Raw genomic sequence first — 19,555 nt, 5'->3', positions numbered from 1 at the left:
AGAAGAAAACTTCGACTCACCTTTCCAAATATACTGCATACCTTACAGCCCCGGGGCTCGCTTAAAAACGTTTTCAGTACAAGTAGCGACGGTTTCGTATCGCATTTTGTAACACTGGGGGCTCCTGGGCAGCAGGCTCCCCTTTAAACAGCTAAAAAATGGTCAAAAACAACCCAAAAAATAGGTATTTTCGAGCGACGATGTTGGAGCTCAACTTTCTCTTCTCCTGTGGGTCTTCTCTCGTCTCCTGTCGCTTATTTCTCCACACAGACGAGCCTGTTAACTACAGCGCTCAGCCACTCGACCATTTCTGAGAAATCAAATGGCCGCACTGTCTTAACCGAAAGTGAAAGACTCTTTGGTTTACTGTGTTCAGCTCTCAGGATCCTTCCTGTTTGTGTAGCCTTTATGCTAAGCTAAGCACACCCATTCAAACCACAAGTGAACATTGGAAGAATAAGATTTATTTTATTTGCAGAAGACCTTTTAAGACTGCTATTTTACGGTATCATAATCAGGTGTACAAAAGGAGACAAGAGGAGAAAGTCCCTTTCCCAATAACTACAGCAATTTGACAAAAACAGACCATTCCCCACAGCATCCCCTCTGAAAACATTTCATTTGGAGGATTTTACATGACAGATTCTGAGACTTCCATTTGGTTCCATAGAAGAAAAAAACTACTTTGATGCAAAATGTGTAATAGCTGTGATTTAACTATGGTTTTCTCAGGGACGGACTACCAGCTGGGCCTGCAGGACACAATTTAATTCACTTTCGATAGACATAGAGGGAATTTCTTCATTATTATTGAGAAACTAACTAAATGAGTACTGTTACCTGCTTGACAGCTGCTAACTACCAGAGCTGCTGTTAGCTGCAGCCTGGGAGAAAAGGGATCAGAGCATGATGGATCTAGCAGCAGTACAGAAACATTATTATTTGCTTTTTGCAAGGACAGTTTTGCCCACAGCCTCAGCATGTAATGTCCCATCCCTGAGATCCTGAACTCTATGTCAGATAGCCGACAGGCTCAGAATTCCTCTTCAGCATTGCGGGTTCTTGCTGCCTTCAGTTGTTTCAGGCGTTCCATGCATTCTGTCAGGCTCCTCTCCCCGTGGACTTTGTTGTCCCGAGTGCGGACGTTCACCGTATCGCTGCTTTTCTCCTTCTCGCCCACCACTGAACATGAAATTGGAAGGGAAAAGAAGAGTTAAATACATCCTAATATAATAACACGAGTCAACTGCACCGTGCACTATAGATTTATAGCAAGCTCCAAAGGTAAATAACCATCATTAAAATTACAGACTGACAAATCTGCAGAATTTTCTCCTTATTTAAAATACAGTCCACCAGCCAACATAACTGGTGTGAAGTCTCCTTGTTTAGTTACAAGGCTAATGTAGCTAACAAGTAATGGAAGCTTATAATCAGTTACTACTGTGAAAACTCCATGTCTAAATTCTGTTGTTTCAAAAAACAGGAAAATCTGAATGAAATTCCAGCTCTAAGATGTCTGCTGGAACTGTTTTTAGATATGCAATATACTAACACTAGAACTAACAGAGGATGTCAATAAAAATAAACAAAAGTACACAGAGTCACGTAGAGTCAGAAAACATATAAGCAAGTCTGTCTGAGATCGCTTAAACACTTAAACAAGGCAGTCTGAAGCACATTTGAGCATTATTAGACATGAAGTTCCTACAAAGCTAATTGGTGGAATACATACTTCCCTTAACTGTTAGCTACATTTGACTTCTAGTTCCAGGGCAAAAATAAAGAATACATAAATTTCAGACCAAATACGTCTTGGCTGGTTGACTAAATTTGGGGTAAGTACATCTTGTTGTACACTGTACATCTTATTTATTGTTATATCTATTTCAAACTTTGCAATTTGTTTTGTGACTATAGCGTCTGTCAAAGCTCTTGGTGATCCAAGTAGATATTCTTGGCAGGTTACCAGTGACGTCTAATGTTGCATATTATGCAACACTGAGTGCATTTAAACGCATACTGGATTTTAGGCAGTTATCTGGTTACTGAAGTGGTCATGTGAACAGCACACGATTTCAAGAAATCCAATACAGAGATCTGGATTTTAGCTTAGTAATCAGTTTTTCTTAGTCTGTGCAAGTGCACAAACAGAGGGTAGGACTGTCACCGAAACAGCAAGCAGCACCTATAAAATGGCAACAAAACACTTTTAGAGTACACTTTTGGATAGTGAAACAAACTATGTGCTTCACGAAATTATATAATATATAATCTTGTATAGGCTGTATATATGTGTAAGTGACATCCAGTTTATTTATATTACACAAAAAAAAAAAAAAAAAAACTCAAAAAAAAAAAAATTAGAATTTTCTCACATCATTCTTATTCTGGGTTTATTGGAGGGTTAAAAGCAGAAATCTGTTACTGCCTGACACACACAGTTTTCCCATTATCTGATTATCCAATTGCATGTAAATGAATTAAACAAATGACCAACAAAACCTGATTTTCTGCATTTATTGGATTATTACGTGAATGTAAACGCATTTACTGAGACCTAATCCAACTAATGCAAACAGGATGGGCTATAACTCCAAGATGTTTCATAATACACAATATACATCATATTTAATTTTTCTGAGGTTTGATGAGTTTTGATGAAAAAAAGTACTGACATTTTAAAAAATACTATCAAATTCTATGAATACAATGATTTATTCATTCATTCTAATGATATCCACAATATGCTCTGAAAAGCACTCCGACATAAAATGACAATTTATCACAACAAACCGATGTGAAGAAGCTCTTTTCTATTATTTGAACACTGCAATAAAAAGACTCATGTGGTACATAATATTGAAAACTAATCCTCACCCAACATTGCTGGGTGAGGATTAGGGATTTGGTACATGTTGCTAATCTTTAATCAACAAAAACAGTCAAATTCTACCTAAAAGTTCATATTCATGAAAACCCTACAGGATGCCTCACTGGCAGCAGATCAGATTGTATTGAGTACACTATCACAGAACAAACTTTTCGTCTTTGATAAAGCTACAAATACCAACTGTTGGAACTCAACATTATTTCAAACGAATGCCCATTTCCCAAATTACAATGTGTGAAAACAGCAGAACATGGTGCAATCTGCAAGGGGAGGATAATCAGTGGATTACTACAAGCAACTGAAGGCTTGCCAGTTTAGAGTCCATGATTCCGCCTTTGCTTTCCAAGTTTTACAAAAAGCAATTAGAGCTGCTAGTCCATGTGTAGTACAGCATGTATTAATGTCTTGTTCTTCAAAACAGCCCAACCAAGGAAAAACTCCTCAAGAAGAATACAAATATTTCAGCTTACAATTCTGGTCAAATTCAACTTTCAGTTCCTCATCTGAATTCTAAACAGTGTAGACTATAATTCACAGACCTGAGGAAGTGTCAATTTTCTGACCTACTGAGGAGAGGCGTCTAATCGCTTACCCAAGATGAAGTTATACTGAGCCAACTGCGCATTTCTGATCTTCTTATTTAGAGTGCAGCCTGGGTCCAGGTCTACATCTGTCATCAAGCCAGCATTGTGGAACTCCTCACAAACCTAAACAGGGAAGATGTACATACTTGCCATTAACCTTTTTGTGTACATGCTAGGAACGTAATGGCATAACAATACAGCAAAAATAATGAGTGCCTGAACATGTTTCTTGCATTTATTTGTTATAATAATATTAAGACTAGGGTTGGAGCTGTATGACAGTAATACAGTATACCACAGTTTTTAAAAATGAAACCAATATTTAGAAATGATGACTGAATTTCAAATGATGACAGGTAAAATTTCTGTTCTATGTCTGGACTAAATAAGCACTGGTGCCAGTGTGCGAACCTTAAAAAAGTGGTTTTGAATGTTTGGATGTTGTGGGACTGGTGTGTAGTGGTCTTAAGTATGAAAGTAGTTCAGCGATGACTATCCACAGCACAGAACATGACTGACTTTGGCATTTATATAAAGTGCTAACCAGCACCACTCTCCTAGTTTGCAGAACTGTTTAGCATTTAAAAACTGTTAGACAGATCATCTGACATTTATTGAATACAGTATTAAAAATTGTGCACTGTTGTTGCCTGAGTTTGGTAAAACTATAATTTAATTAAAATTTTACACAGGATGAGATGGCAAAAAAGCATCATACTTCTTTATACCGCCCAACCCTAGTTTGCACTACATGCACAGCTTTCATGCACGGGTTTCAGGGCATATCAACAAATATGTTCAGGTTTGACACAACTTTCAGTTCTGAGGTCAAGATTTAATTCTATTTCAGAGGTTTTGTGTGTTACAATGTTAGAAATAATTCTATAGATTACAGATAATACCACAGATAGGTGTGGCTCAGATAAAATTTCACCAACACCCACTTTACTGTGACAGACAGAACCCAGATGCTTTGTTTTCACTGTTGACAATGGGTTCAGTTAAAGGTGATTAGACACAGATTATACACTATCAATCAATACCATGTTTGTGTTTAAAAGCAGAAGTTTTTTTAAAAAATTGGAATTAAACCTTTGGTGAAATAATTTTTTTTGTAATTTTTATACTGAACAACTCAAATAAAGGATAAGGCACAAATGCAGACTTGAAACTGTTTAAACACAAATGTAAACTGAATGTAAATGTTATTGGATGACTATGAAAGTACTTGGATGATCATAAATAAATAACTACAGAATTATTAACTTTACCCTTTGGGCGTACTCTTCACAAGTGGGTCCAACAGGCACAACCATAACCTGACGTGGAGAAAGCCAAAAAGGCCTATCCCAAAAGAAAAAAGTAACGTTCTTTAGTCACCATAAACTTTAATTTAGATATTTTGATTAAAACTGTTTATATTCAACATGATTTGTCTTGTTAGTACATACCACTTCCCACCGTAGTTTTCTGTCAGGATGGCAATCATCCTCTCCACAGAACCCAAAATGGCTCTGTGAATGATCACTGGCCTCTTTTTATCATCTCCATCATGGCTGTAGAAAGAAACATTAACAGGTAAGTGCAGACTAAATGATTTCAGAGTCAATAGTAAAGGTCAAGTGCCTGTAAAAATGCATGTAGTAATATCAGGCAACCAAAAGGTGTCACTGTTGCATTTATTACAGGATTAGACTACAGATTTTAAGATACTGAAGAAAATGGGTAAGGAACATGAGAAAGAAAGTGACAAGTATACAACCCCAATTCCAACGAAGTTGGGACATTGTGTAAAACATAAAAACAAAATACAACAATTTGCAAATCCTTTTCAACCTATACTCAATTGAATACACTACAAAGACAAGATAATGTTCAAACGGATAAACTTTATTGTTTTATGCAAATATTCACTCATTTTGAATTTTAAGCCTGCAACACTATCCAAAGAAGTTGGGACAGGGGCATGTTTACCACTGTGTTACATCACCTTTCCTTTTAACAACACTCAATAAGCGTTTGGGAACTGAGGACACTAATTGTTGAAGCTTTGTAGGTGGAATTCTTTCCCATTCTTGCTTGATATACAACTTCAGTTGATCAACAGTCCGGGGTCTCTGTTGTCGTATTTTGCGCAACATAATGCGCCACACATTTTCAATGGGACACAGGTCTGGACTGCAAGCAGGCCAGTCTAGTACCCACACTCTTTTACTACGAAGCCACGCTGTTGTAACACGTGCAGAATGTGGCTTGGCATTGTCTTGCTGAAATAAGCAGGGACGTCCCTGAAAAAGACGTTGCTTGGATGGCAGCATATGTTGCTCCAAAACCTGTATGTACCTTTCAGCATGAATGGTGCCTTCACAGATGTGCAAGTTACAAATGTCGTGGGCACTAACACACCCCCACACCATCAGAGATGCTGGCTTTTGAACTTTGCACTGATAACAATCCGGACAGTCCTTTTCCTCTTTGGCCCGGAGGACACGACGTCCATGATTTCCAAAAACAGTTTAAAATGTGGACTCGTCAGACCACAGGACACTTTTCCACTTTGCGTCAGTCCATCTCAGATGAGCTCGGGCCCAGAGAAGCTGGCAGCGTTTCTGGGTGTTGTTGATATATGGCTTTCGCTTTGCATGGCAGTTTTAACTTGCACTTGTAGATGGAGCGACAAACTGTGTTCACTGACAGTGGTTTTCTGAAGTGTTCCTGAGCCCATGTGGTTAATATCCGTTACAGAATGATGTGGGTTTTTAATGCAGTGCCGCCTGAGGGATCGAAGGTCACGGGCATTTAATGTTGGTTTTCTGCCTTGCTGCTTACTTGCACAGATTTCTCCAGATTCTCTGAATCTTTTGATGATATTATGGACTGTAGATGATGAAATCCCTAAATTCCTTGCAATTGCACATTGAGAAACGTTCTTCTTAAACTGTTGGACTATTTGCTCACACAGTTGTTCACAGTAGTGAACCTCGCCCCATCCATGCTTGTAAACGACTGAGCCTTTCAGGGATGCTCCCTTTATACCCAATCATGACACTCACCTGTTTCTAATTAACCTGCTCACCTGTGGAATGTTCCAAACAGGTGTTTTTTGAGCATTCCTCAACTTTCCCAGTCTTTTGTTGCCCCTGTCCCAACTTCTTTGAAACTTGTTGCAGGCATCAAATTCAAAATGAGTGAATATTTGCAAAAAACAATAAAGTTTAAACATTAAATATCTTGTCTTTGTAGTGTATTCAATTGAATATAGGTTAAAAAAGGATTTGCAAATCATCGCATTCTGTTTTTATTTGTTTTACACAACATCTTAACTTCAATTGGGGTTGTAAGATGTATTGGCAGTAAGGCATGCAATTAAAAAAAACAACAAAAAGGTCTGGAAAAAATACAGGCTGTAGTTTACCTGACAAAGGTTAGATTGAAACGGATTGGTAGCTGAAAGTCCAGCTGAATAGTGGCACACTGATGGTATCTACCAATAGCATCCTTAATCTGAATGTCAATCTGAAACATACAGATTAATATACAAAAATAAGACGCTAGTTCATATATTATGAATTCAGAGTTAATGTCCAAAGACAGTTGTTACCTTGGGTCCGTAGAAAGCACCATCTCCTGGGTTCAACACCCACTTCTCACCAAACTCATTCAGGCTGTTCTCAAGTTGCTGTAGAGGGCAGAAGTAAATAAAAGTGTTATCAATGTTGGAGCACCACTCCTTTTGGAATGTACCACTATTAATTTTAACTGTTTTGAAATGATCAGTGTTTACAATGCAAATTAGTTTAATTCCTTAAACTTTATCGATTGTTGAGAGTGGTTAAGCTGTCAGTAGCACTGAGCTGATATCTAACTGTTACCTTTTCAGCTTGATCCCACACTTCTGGTTCCCCAAGGAACTTCTCTGGTCTGGTGGAGAGGTTCAGTTTAAAGGTGAACCCGAACACGTCGTACACAGTACGTAAGAAGTCCAGACAGCCCTTAATCTCTGACTCAATCTGATTGATTAAAGTTTTCAATAATTAATTAAAGAATGACTCCAAACATTTCTGATACATTAATAACACCATAAAGTGTGTTCTCTATGGAGGAGGTGTTAACTTATTTTCACTTAGGACATGAACAAAATGTAATTTGAGCAGGGGTGCCAAAACCTTTGCAAACAACTATGAGAATATGAGACATGTCATTGGTAATAAAGCGCTTAGATACTTGAGAAACAAAATTTGTAGTGAACAAGAAGATCAAAAGAACATAAATGAATTAGCCAAAAAGAGTATTTCACATCTTGTTCTTAAACATCAAGCTCTGTCATCAATTTTTGCTGCTCGCTGCTGCTTGTTCCATGTTAAGCAGCTCAAAAAACACCAAATATCTACACTACATAATATCAGCAGCATTTAATCTTTGAGCTGAGAGAAAGAAAGTAGTATGTGGTCGGATCTGCAGGTCGCACCTGGTCCATGGAGCAGAAGATGTGGGCGTCGTCCTGCTGGAAGCGGCGGACGCGGGTCAGACCGGTCAGGGCTCCAGAGAGCTCGTTACGGTGCAGGACCCCGAAATCAGCCAGCCGCAAGGGCAGCTCCCTCCAAGAGCGTGGCCGATGGTCAAACATCAGACTGTAGAAAAGACAAGTTAGAAGATGCAGTGTAGTAACTGAACTAAGCTTATGTACTAACTTTTGTGCCAAAAGGGCATTCATGCATCCATCTTACAGTTTGTATAGTTAAAAACTGCAACACAGCTGCATCAGTTTATTTCTTATGAGCATGATTGGTCATGTATAGTAACAAATGTGATTCATATCTGACACTGTATTTTTCCATAAAAGCTTGTGGGAATTTTTCACTATATTTACTATCCATTTATCACTATGCCATACAATGAGCTCATACCAGTGTCCAGGACAGTTCATGGGTTTGAGGGCAAAGATCTCCTTCTCCACCTCAAAGGAAAACATGTTCTCACTGTAGTGCTGCCAGTGGCCAGAGGTCTGCCAAAGCTTGCTGTTGTAAATGTTTGGAGTGACCACTTCCTGAAACCCCCTTTTCCTGTACTCACTCTGTGGATCAGACAAAGGTGATGTCACAAACCTCCACAGTAAAACACTGATCATAATTTGGGATAGATGAGCTCAACGGCTTTGGGGAACACTGTAATGACTCCAGAGACACTATCTGAGCTGTAATAATTATGTAATGAATGACATGTATTTGGCTGACCTTGAAAATAGTCCTGTGAGAACTAACCTCACAGTAATGTAATAACATCTGCTAACAGACACAGTCATGCTACATGTTGTTGCTGTTACTGATTCAGAACAAAAATGCCAAGGTGTGCTGTGTTTTCCTCCAACAATACCCAATTCAATGGCTATGGCATGTCTACATATTTCATTGTTTTAAAAGTTTAAAAGGAGCAAGGATGACTGAATACAGCCTAATCCAGCTCTACCCTGATATACCATTTCATTCAGCAACTAACTATGTAAATAGTGTTGGACATGTTGGATTGTGTTTTAGTGCTAGAATACATTTCAATATTGACCATATCAGCTAACACAAATGATCAAGTCATATTAAGATACAGGTCACAGTTCATTATGTGTGGCTGGAGAGGTTTCAGTAATGCACTTTCTAATGACTAGTTCTCTAATACTGTTGGGTTAAAAATAAAATGGAGCGAATGCATCGAAGAAGAGGAAAGCCATCACCATGAAAGTAAAATTAGATATCGTTAAGCGATCCAATAAGGGGGAAACAGCGACAAACATTGGCCAGTCGCTTGGACTTAGTCATTCGACTGTCGCTACGATTATAAAAGATAAAGATCGCATCCTACTGTTTTTATTACTGTTTCATTTCATTACTAAACGTATTTTATATTTCCTTAATGTGTTTTTTGATAATTATGCAGAGTACTGTGTTAGGATAGGTGTTAGGATAGGAAAAGTGCTTACAGTATTTACGTACAGTATGTACGTATGTTCCGACTTACACCAAAAATCGGTTACGACGTGACATAGGAACGGATCAACGTGGTAACCCGAGGACCCCCTGTAATCTTACATTTCTGCAGCAAAGATAATGTACTCTTTACATCAGACTACTGAGAGGCAAAAATCTGCAGTGCTCAAAGTTAATGAACACACACTGCTTTGTTCGGACACATTCAGTGGTTGCCCCCTGAAGTTAACCTCCCGGTCATTAAAACTGTAATTTAGTGTAGTCTGATATCCCAGTCTCACAAATGTCAGGATTTGCTCTGAAGAGCACAGTAATCTCGACCATTATCAATACTGGATAACGAGGATAGGAAGCTTACCCTTATAAACTCCACCAATGTGTTGTAGATGAACGCTCCCTTTGGGAGGAAGAAACAGCTACCAGGGCTGAGGTCATGGAAGAAAAACAAGTCCTGCTCCTGGAAAAGAGAAACAACAGAAAGACTGTCTTGGTATATGTGTGAGAGAGAGAGAGAGAGAGAGAGAGAGAGAGAGAGAGAGAGAGAGAGAGAGAGAGAGAGAGAGAGAGAGAATGAAAAAGAATGAGAAGGGTGGAGGAAGAAAAAGAGACAGCGAGAGAACATAGTAAAAGCGAAAGGCAAAGAAAAAGAGGACAGAGAGAGGGAGAAAGAGATGAAGAGAAGGGAAATAAGCATAAATGAAGAGAAAGGGAGAAAGTGAGAGAGAGAATAAAAGGCAAGAAGAAAGAAGTATCAGAAAGGAGTCAGAAAAAGGAACATAGGAGGAACACAGTCAGGCGTGCCTGATTAGCTCTCTCTGTTTTGTTGTAACAAAGCGCTCCCTGTGTGCCCATCGGCGTGCCCGCTGGCAGATGGCACATTAAGGAGACGGGCATCTGCCAGCTTTCCCCATACAGACCCCCCACCAGGCCCGTCGGTGGTTAATAGAGAGGCCACAGGAGCACAGGGAGTCTCCACACACTACAGCTCAAATCAGAGCATGGCCAGATTACAGCCTGAGTCATTAGCGCACCTAGCAGTACTGCACAATGCACTATTTGGACAGCATTATCACAAAATTGGGCTTTGTAGTACCAATATCGCTGCAGCATCTAACAAATCATGTTCATAGTGTGACAAGTCTCACACGTTCCAAACAAGTGAGGTGGGGGTGTTAGGATGAATTGAAGAATTCACAAAAACTCAATTTTTGAAAAATAAATTATTTTGAGCAAAATAAAACAGACCAATCATGAAGCATGTTACATGAAAAGCATAGTCTGGAGACACGTCCAATGTATAATACTTTATCTCTTGCTCCAAATGTAGCCAATCAGCTAAGACAAGTCTGGTATCCAAAGTTCTTGAGTTCTTAGGTTTTTTGTTGATGTTTTTAGTGTAAACTAAAAAAAAAAACAACTTTTGGACACCAGGCATGTCCTGGCTGAGTGACTACATTTTGAGTAAGGGGGACACAGTGTAAATTTGAATTTTCATTCATTTAAGAGTTTATGACTGTGGTTTAATATACTGCAAAGCATATCACTATTACATTAGCTTCTGGCAGCCTCTCCTGTCTCACACTGTCCACCACTCACCAACTGTTCGATACGGCGGGCCATTTCATTACTGAGGTTCGCTTTTCCCCCACACTAACACTGAACTCAGACCTGGGATAAACTGGACTAATGGTGATTCTCTATTGGAAATCCTGTAGGTCAGGGCTTAATGAGTGTCTGGAAAATGGTGTTCACAGTAAAAAGGGCTTTGCTGTTCTTAACAGCTGGGGACAAAACAGTGGACAATGGAGAAAAATTGTGTCACAGAGGAGTTATTTGCAGCTTTATTGCTGCTAGTTTGTTATACCATGAAGTTTGTCTTTGGTAGAAGACATCCCTCAACATCTCTCAGTCCTAAAAAACTCACCCTTATATTTATAAAAATATAAGTGAATGTAAGCAATAGCATAATCATCTTAGTCAATTATTCTCCAAATTTGTAGCAGTGGAAGCTTGCAAAATCTGCTGCCATCAAGTCTGTGCAAACACATGAGTGATGAGTATTTTAATATTAAATATGCGACTGTAAATGAATCCTACAGTGAAATCAGTTCATTTTACCGTGTGCATATTGTGACATTCTGGACTAATATGTTTTCTTTTTTTTAAAGCCTACGTTTTCAAAACATCTGACTGAATGATTTGATTGTGTATAGAAGTCACATAAATATGCAGTTAAATCACTTTTTTTCTCATTTCAAAAGTATTACACACTCTGAACAGCTTTAGTTTCACTGGATTTCTTATAAGTCATTTTATAGGGTGGTGAACATGCTTTGAGTTCATACAGCTCTAATGCACATGCAGTAGTTAAACAAGAAATGGAGCAAGTCGTCTAAGGCGCAACATTTTCATGGTAGTTTTGTTTGTAACTGCCCACGACTTGAGATTTAAAACATAGTAAGTGTATTTAACACATGATTTTGGTGGCATGCTGTTCACAGCAAGAGACACAAAAGAGTCTAGCAGTGTGCTTACATTTTACAAGGCCAAGTTTAGATGAACACTGGATCTGCCGATATTGCACAGTTTAGGCTTCCTCCGCACAACAGTTCAACACAGAAGACATTTAAAACCCAGTGTTACCTTCTGAAAAAGCTCCTCACTACTGCAGGTTGTGGAATAATATCCGTTTAAGGTAACTCAATAACAACAAAGCAAAGAGTGCAAAAAAGAAACAAAGACCCTGGACTGGATCAAGCTCTAGCAGATACCTAACCTATTAAAACATAACTGATTACACCTGGTGTCATGAGACCAAGTAAGAAACAGGTATGCATAAATCACACGTATGCAAATCCATACCCGTCCCAGTTTGCGGTGGTCCCTGTTCTTGGCCTCCTCTTGGAATTTCTCCCATTCCTTCAGCATCTTGGGGTCAGGGAACGAGATACCGTAGACTCGCTGCAGGCTCTCCATGTCTGCCTTACCTTCCCAGTATGTAGAGGAGTTCTGTAGCAGTCACAAATGTTAAAGGGTCACCAGTCAGACAATAATAACTATACTGAAGTATCATGGGCACAGTTCCATATAAGCAGCAGGACCTCAATAATGCTAGTAGCCAGAAACTATTGGAAAAATAAATAGTGCAGATGGTCATGTCACATCACGCCCATTTTTTCAGTTTTCATTTACACCAACTAAAAATTCCAGCTGCCCTTTTTATTGTGTAACATTTCATCATAACCGGACCAACAGAAATGCTTAAAAATTACTTGGAATAAAATCTCATTGCATTAATTTACGTTAATGTTCTTAATTTCCAAGTGTTTTTTTTTCCTTTTTTTACAGTTTTGGAAGTTGTGAAATGTTTCTGGAATGTTGACAACAGAATGTTAGATTCATCTACTTTAACATCATATCAAAACGTAAGTCTGTACCTTATGGATCTTCAAAGCCTTGATCTTTCCGGTGTTTCTTACATGGGGCCCTCTGCACAGGTCAATCAAGGGGCCACACCTTCACATGGGGGGGGGGGGGGGGACAAATCATTACATGATCAGTAAACAGTACCATGGTGAATGTATAAGAGAAGTTCTATCACAGTCCTACCTGTAAACAGTAGTTGTTGGGGTGGTAACTTTCTCATTCAGGATCCTGCACTTAAACTTGTTGTACTGCAGATGACACGGAAGCAAAAACTTTACTGGTGCAGAACTTTACTGGTGCCTTACTACAGGTGCCCTTTCACGGGTTCCCTTTCCCCCGCTCAGTAAAAGGCACAGCTCCTACCTTGAACATTTCTAGCAGAGTCTCCTTCTTTATTTCCAGCCTCTCAAAGGGCTGCTTTTCCTTGATGATCTTCTTACACAGGTTCTCCAGACAGGGGAAGTCATTACTCGATACACCTCTGAGGGAGAGAGCAGGAAAGAATAAGATAGAAACAGTTCAGCATTCATGAATAAATATAAAGTCCTGGAAATAAATAAATAAACCCAGACAGTGGTGAAAAAAAGGGATGCCAAACATCTCCTGGTTGCCACCAACGCAACAAACTTTCTCCATTACCAGTCACCTCATTTAGCACTCTGGAGAACCTTTTCTGGAACTGACACATCTAAACCACAAACAAGGTGCAGCTTGACAGTCAAATCATCTCCTAGAATATCATTAGCATAAATTGGCTTTCAGTAAGAAAATAACAGCACTTATTATTTCCTCCCTCACACTAATTTGAAGCCAGAGGAAAACTCCCAGCCAAACAAAAGGTCAAATAAGTGTTTATAACCAATCTCTTCAAACTATATTCAAACAGACTGGCAGAACACGCTTTGAAATTCTAATTTCTTAAGCATCTACTTAATATTCAACCTTTGACAAATGAATTTATTAGACTTAAAAACCTGACCTCGTGGTGAAAGAATGGAATGCAGCTCAAAATCCTACTCACTATTCAGGCCCTGTCACATATTTCACTCACAATGGTTATCTGACTAGCTAGTAAACAACTGACTAACAATTTGCCTCCCATATAAATGCTATGCAAAGTATGCTACAGTCTCTCGGCTATAGGAAACCGAAAGTGTTAGACAGACTGAATAGAAACTTTTTCAGCATTAGTGTCAGAAATGGTGTCAAAAGAAAACGATTAAAATAACTGCTAAATTACTCTGTTACTCTAGTGTGTGTTAAACTGCTCTGAACCAGACTTATGAAGAAATCCATCAATTTTAAGAACTTATTGAAAAAAAGTTACATGTACATCTTCCACTAAATCAACCTGGACACTCTGAACCTCCTGTTGCTCTAAGCTTTTTCACTACAAATCCCTTTTGTAATTTTGAATGAACCTTTGAAAGAAACAATTAAGAATTAACACTTCTTATATGACTGAAAAATCAAAATGAGTGGAGAAGTTTCTTTGTTAAGTATGATTCTTTAGAATACCCCTGTTCAGAAATGCGTGCATTGCTGGTGTTATGTGGAATGCTAAAAAATATTAATCTCAACTTACTCATTTTCAAGATACATGTCATAGTAGAAGCCGCTCTCGATGGGGGGTCCGTAACACAGGCAGCCTCCAAAGATTCTCTCCATGGCCTCCCCCATAATGTGGGCACTGGAGTGCCAGTAGACCTAAAGACAGTTAAAATGAATACAGTGGTGATGTCATTTCAAGTCAATAAGCAGGTGCAGACAGCTGTTTACTGATGTTCACTAAGTACAGGGAAATGCTGAAAACAGTGTGTTAATCAACTGTTATATGTTAGATTATGTTATATATGCTGGAACATTCCTTTAAGTTAAAAACAGTACAACAAGTACTTAGGGCTCCATCAATCTGACTTTATCCTGCCCTGATACTGATTCCGATACCTTAATTCAGGATATGCACCACCATAAAATACGGAAATAATGTTTTCTTTATTTTATACTCTGTATACCTCATGCAATGTTTTGTTATACCTGAAGAACATATTTTATATATATTCGGTTTAATTCTGTATCTATATTTAGAGGACTATAGTTAAATGAACTCTGTAATTGTAGTTGCACATTACATGAGGTATGCAGATCTTCTTATCTCAAAATCACACTTTTATTTTGACATGCTGCAGCTCTTTGGAGAGAAACACGCAGCACATTTCATGTTTGCAAAGAAACACTTGTTTCATGTCCTTAAACAAACAGGTTTATATGTAATGTGATCATTTTTAATTATTAGCTGTAAGAATTTCATTCGAATTTTGTTTTGGAAACAGTATCTGCAGTGGATCAGTCACATTTGGCCAATACATCAGTGCTTTATCAGACCACTGTTAGGCTTTAAAATGTTATAAATGCTTTAAAAATCCTGAACTGAATGTTTAAATGCTTTAAACTGAATGTTTCACACTTTAATCCTGCATACAGAAGACTCAAAGTTCCATTTTCAATTATATTGAAATGTAATAAATTCTTTTAAGTATTATGTTTTTGCTGCTCCATGGAGAAATAAGCAACAATTGCTTGTGAGAAGTCCAAATTATGACTAATCTAAATCACTCAGCCGTAAAGCACACTGGAAAAAAGAAATAGTGAACTACTGTGGACTTACAGCTTGTGCCTCCTCGTCATCAAACTTAAGCAGCTGCAGACTACAGTCTCCCTCCAATGGTCTGTCCAGGTCCCACACAGCATTGTTCACTTTGGCAATCACAGTGTTATCAGCGAGGCCTTGGCTGTGTATAGATGGTTTGACAGAGCACAGAAAATATAGTCTCAGGTTACATCACAAAAAGACCCTATCAGCCATATATAAACTCTGTAAAACTCCTTCTGAGTCATGGTCAAATTATTATAAGCTCAATCATCTTTATTCGTTACCACTCAAATGTGTAACTGACTATAAAGTATGCACTTATTCTGTGGCCAAAGTAAAATCATCTGGCTATTTTCTGCTACTGTGTAAATAGTGCCTCTAGTCGTATTTGTGTTCAGTCTATTTTGCAAAATAATTCAGAATCGACCTAAATTATGGTGAAATGCGAAAATTCAAAATGCACATGCAATGTTACCCAAAGGACCATAACTAAAACGAATAATTTCTTTTCAGCCATATTTCTCTAACCTGATGCCACAGGCGATCTGGTATGGCGTGGTTTTCCAGGACTCCCCATCCACTACTTTTCCATCAGGAAGGGTGATCTTGATGGGCTTGCTGTCCTTCTCTGCCCTCTCCGCCATCAAAGCATCATGCTCAGCTTTCAGCTTGTTGTACAGGACCAGACGCTCTTCTATATATTGAGGTGGGGGACTAAGCTATGGGAACGAGAGGAACATATACTCATTATGCCCAGAAAATGAAAGTTCTTAATCCCTGTGATGAAATGTTGAAGACAGAAGGCTGGTGTGTGGAATTACAGTCACTATTATGGGAATAGTATCCTCTAATAGTATCCTTCTAAAAAGTAACATAAGAAGACCCAAACACAGATATGTCAAATGTAAGACTTGCTATGGCAGCACCATTTATAATAATTCTCATTTGGGGTCGAAAAGATCCTCCTAAAACACAATAAACCAGTGAAGGCATCTGACAATGAAAGATCTAAGCCTAGCCTTTTTCTACTCTCTTCAGAAAACCTCACCATTTTTGTTTTTTTATCTTTGACACCATTTGGAAATGCCAGTCTTGTACACTGTGAAAGGTGTTGTTGCTAACCGTGTTAGTGTTCCTGATAAAATGAAGCCCAGGTTTAATATGGCACAATTCAAAAGCATCTTTCTGATTACATCATCATGCACCACTGGGTGGGGAAATATAACATTAACTACAACCCCACTTATTAACAAGCAAAACACTCAGCTAGCTCAGAGACCATGATGTTTTTTCCAAGCTGACACACTGACCAACAGACACTAAATCAAAAATGTTTCTATCCTTCACTTATGAAGCTACTTTTTCAGTGATAGAAAGTTACTCAAAGCAACAAAATTATGCTTTTAAGATTGCAAAACTGAAACCAAGCTGGCATCAACGCACAACATCAACCTGAGAATTTGTTCGGTCAGCCAGCAAAAGCCGGGCCACAGAGACTGTTCCAGAGTTAGATACCTCAGTTCTGCCATCTGTGTCTCCTCCTGCTGCTTTGTTCTTCTTTTTCGCTCCATCTTTACCAGTCTTGTCTGGAGTTCCACCCTGAGAGAGACAAATAGGTGAGGGAATGTGAGTCACTACAACTACCGACACTGCAGAGTAAATATGCTACTCCTCCTGTAACAAGGAGGAGCGTTAGTCACCTGAAACTGTTGCCTTCTCATCACAGAGGTGACTCCTCATGTTAATTAAATGAGAGTGAAGTGGTAGACGGATTAAAGCTTCATCTACCAAATTATAATAAACAGTAATGCCACACTAGAGTATGCACTAATTTTCATACAAAATAAACAAGATCAAAAATACGCTCACTCCAGTAAAGCAAATGTGTGAGTTTGAGTTAATCTTAAATTAATCTTGATCTGTTTCTGCACAAATGTCTACAGAACAAATAATCATATATATATATATATATATATATATATATATATATATATATATATATATATATATATGATCATTTGTTCTGTTTATATATTTGTTCTTATCTATATAAATATATATATATATATATATATATATGTAACATAAGAAGACCCAAACACAGATATGTCAAATGTTATATTATACTATATATTAACATAGCCATATTAAATATAACATTCCATAGTTATTAATACTTACATATTAATATTATGTCGAGCTCTTTATAAAAGTAAGAAAATATGGGCTTTTAAAAACGTTCCTATAAGAATAAAGTTTTTTCCTAAGTCTTCTTCTTCTTTCGGCTGCTCCCTTTAGGGGTCGCCACAGCGGATCATCTACCTCCATGTCCACCTTCACTACATCCATAAACCTTCTCTGAGGTCTACCTCTTCTCCTTCTACCCGGCAGCTCCATCTCCAACATTCTTTGACCAATATATCCACTATTCCTCCTCAACACATGTCCAAACCATCTCAACCTGGCCTCTCTGGCTTTATCTCCAAACTGCTCCACCTTCACTGTCCCTCTGATCTGCTCATTACTAATCTTGTCCATCCTTGTCACTCCCAACCAAAACCTCAGCATCTTCATCTCCGCCACCTCCAGCTCAGCCTCCTGTCTTTTAGACAGAGCCACAGTCTCCAAACCATACATCATAACAGGACGCACTACTGTCTTGTAAACCTTCCCTTTCACTCTTGCTGCTATCATTCTGTCACACATCAGCTACTGACCTTCATTCCTCTCCTCTCCAGTGCAAACCTCCACCTCTCCAGATTCTCTTCCACCTGCTCTCTACTCTCACCACAGATTACAATGTCATCTGCAAACATCATGGTCCATGGAGCCTCCTGGAGTCTCACTATCCTCATACATGTCCTGCACCACCCTAACATACTTTTCAGCTACACCTGACTTCCTCATACAGTACCACAGTTTCTCTCCTGGCACCCTATCATATGCCTTCTCTAGATCCACAAAGACGCAATGTGTTTCTGACCTTCTCTGTACTTCTCTACCAACACTCTCAACGCAAAAACTGTATCTATGGTAATCTTTCTGGGCATGAAACCAAACTGCTGCTCACTGATCTGAACCTCTCGCCTTAGCCTTGCTTCCTAAGTAATGTTATGAAACAGAAACATGAGAAAATCCAAGGTTTTGGACTTTTTAGGTCAACCCAATCATTACATGGTTAGTTAACTAGCTAGTTAAGCATCTAACTAGCTAACCTAGAACCTGAGAAAATGAGAGAAGTTGACAGCACTGGTTTCTAACCATTTATGGGCCTTAAATTAGACTATATGCAGGTTATCGATATTATGTCTCAATATCGGTATAGCAGAGTACAATGTACATTTTAACGATCTTACTATTAACTTGGCGAGAGTAACATCTGTCAATGACAGCGAGAACTGAACGAAGCCTGTTAGCTAGCTAGCTAGCAGGCTAACCTGAGTGTGTAAGTACGTTGGCTCTTACGGTACCTGCTTACTTTCGCCGACTTGTAGGCCTTTTATTTGTTCAGTAACAGCCTCATCCGCCATCGTGGGAAGACAGATATGAACCAATAATACAAGAAAACCCTACAAACAGCAATTTGGTGCCGCTCTTAGCCACGTCTTTACCCGTACCGGCATACAGCAGCGTAGTCAATGCTGATGCAACTAGCGACATCCGCCTCGTGAATGAATCATTTCGTTGAATCGGTTCTTCTCAGTAAATCAGTCAAACCGATTCACAAGTCCAGCTGATTCAACACTCTGCGTTATACGCTGTGTGAGTTTAACAAAAGTTTAACAAAATTGCATTATTTTTTCATAATTTAATTGAATCGTAGCACATAGTATCACATATAAGGATAAATTCGGTTGCATGTTTCGTCCGTTGCTGGTTCACCTGTACGTGCAGCCCCGCCTGTAGACTAGAAGAGCGTGGGACGAAGTTGATCTAGCTTACATTATGAATCAACGAGTTATTGAATCTTCGATTCATTGAAACGGCCAGTCTGTAGTGAATCTGTTCCGTAAACTGAACT

The 19,555-nt window shown here is 38.7% G+C and overlaps 1 protein-coding gene across 1 annotated transcript; it reads right to left on the bottom strand.

The window, feature by feature from the left end:
* Positions 1–444: 444 nt before the first annotated feature.
* Positions 445–19,225, bottom strand: tars1 (threonyl-tRNA synthetase 1). Its single transcript, XM_017695529.2, has 19 exons — positions 19,005–19,225; positions 17,050–17,133; positions 16,063–16,253; positions 15,550–15,673; positions 14,467–14,588; positions 13,245–13,362; positions 13,065–13,129; positions 12,893–12,971; positions 12,318–12,464; positions 9,814–9,912; positions 8,385–8,551; positions 7,946–8,108; positions 7,350–7,487; positions 7,079–7,156; positions 6,893–6,993; positions 4,929–5,033; positions 4,749–4,821; positions 3,486–3,600; positions 445–1,182 (listed from the first exon to the last, which is right to left on the bottom strand). The coding sequence occupies exons 1-19, from the start codon at positions 19,062–19,064 to the stop codon at positions 1,034–1,036; spliced, it is 2,178 nt and encodes a 725-aa protein (XP_017551018.1). The 5' UTR covers positions 19,065–19,225; the 3' UTR covers positions 445–1,033.
* Positions 19,226–19,555: the final 330 nt, after the last annotated feature.

Source organism: Pygocentrus nattereri, chromosome 20, assembly GCF_015220715.1.
Source record: "Pygocentrus nattereri isolate fPygNat1 chromosome 20, fPygNat1.pri, whole genome shotgun sequence".
Lineage (NCBI taxonomy): Eukaryota > Metazoa > Chordata > Actinopteri > Characiformes > Serrasalmidae > Pygocentrus > Pygocentrus nattereri.
The sequence above is the reverse complement of the archived record's forward strand: the minus strand, read 5'-3'. Positions and strand labels throughout refer to the sequence as shown.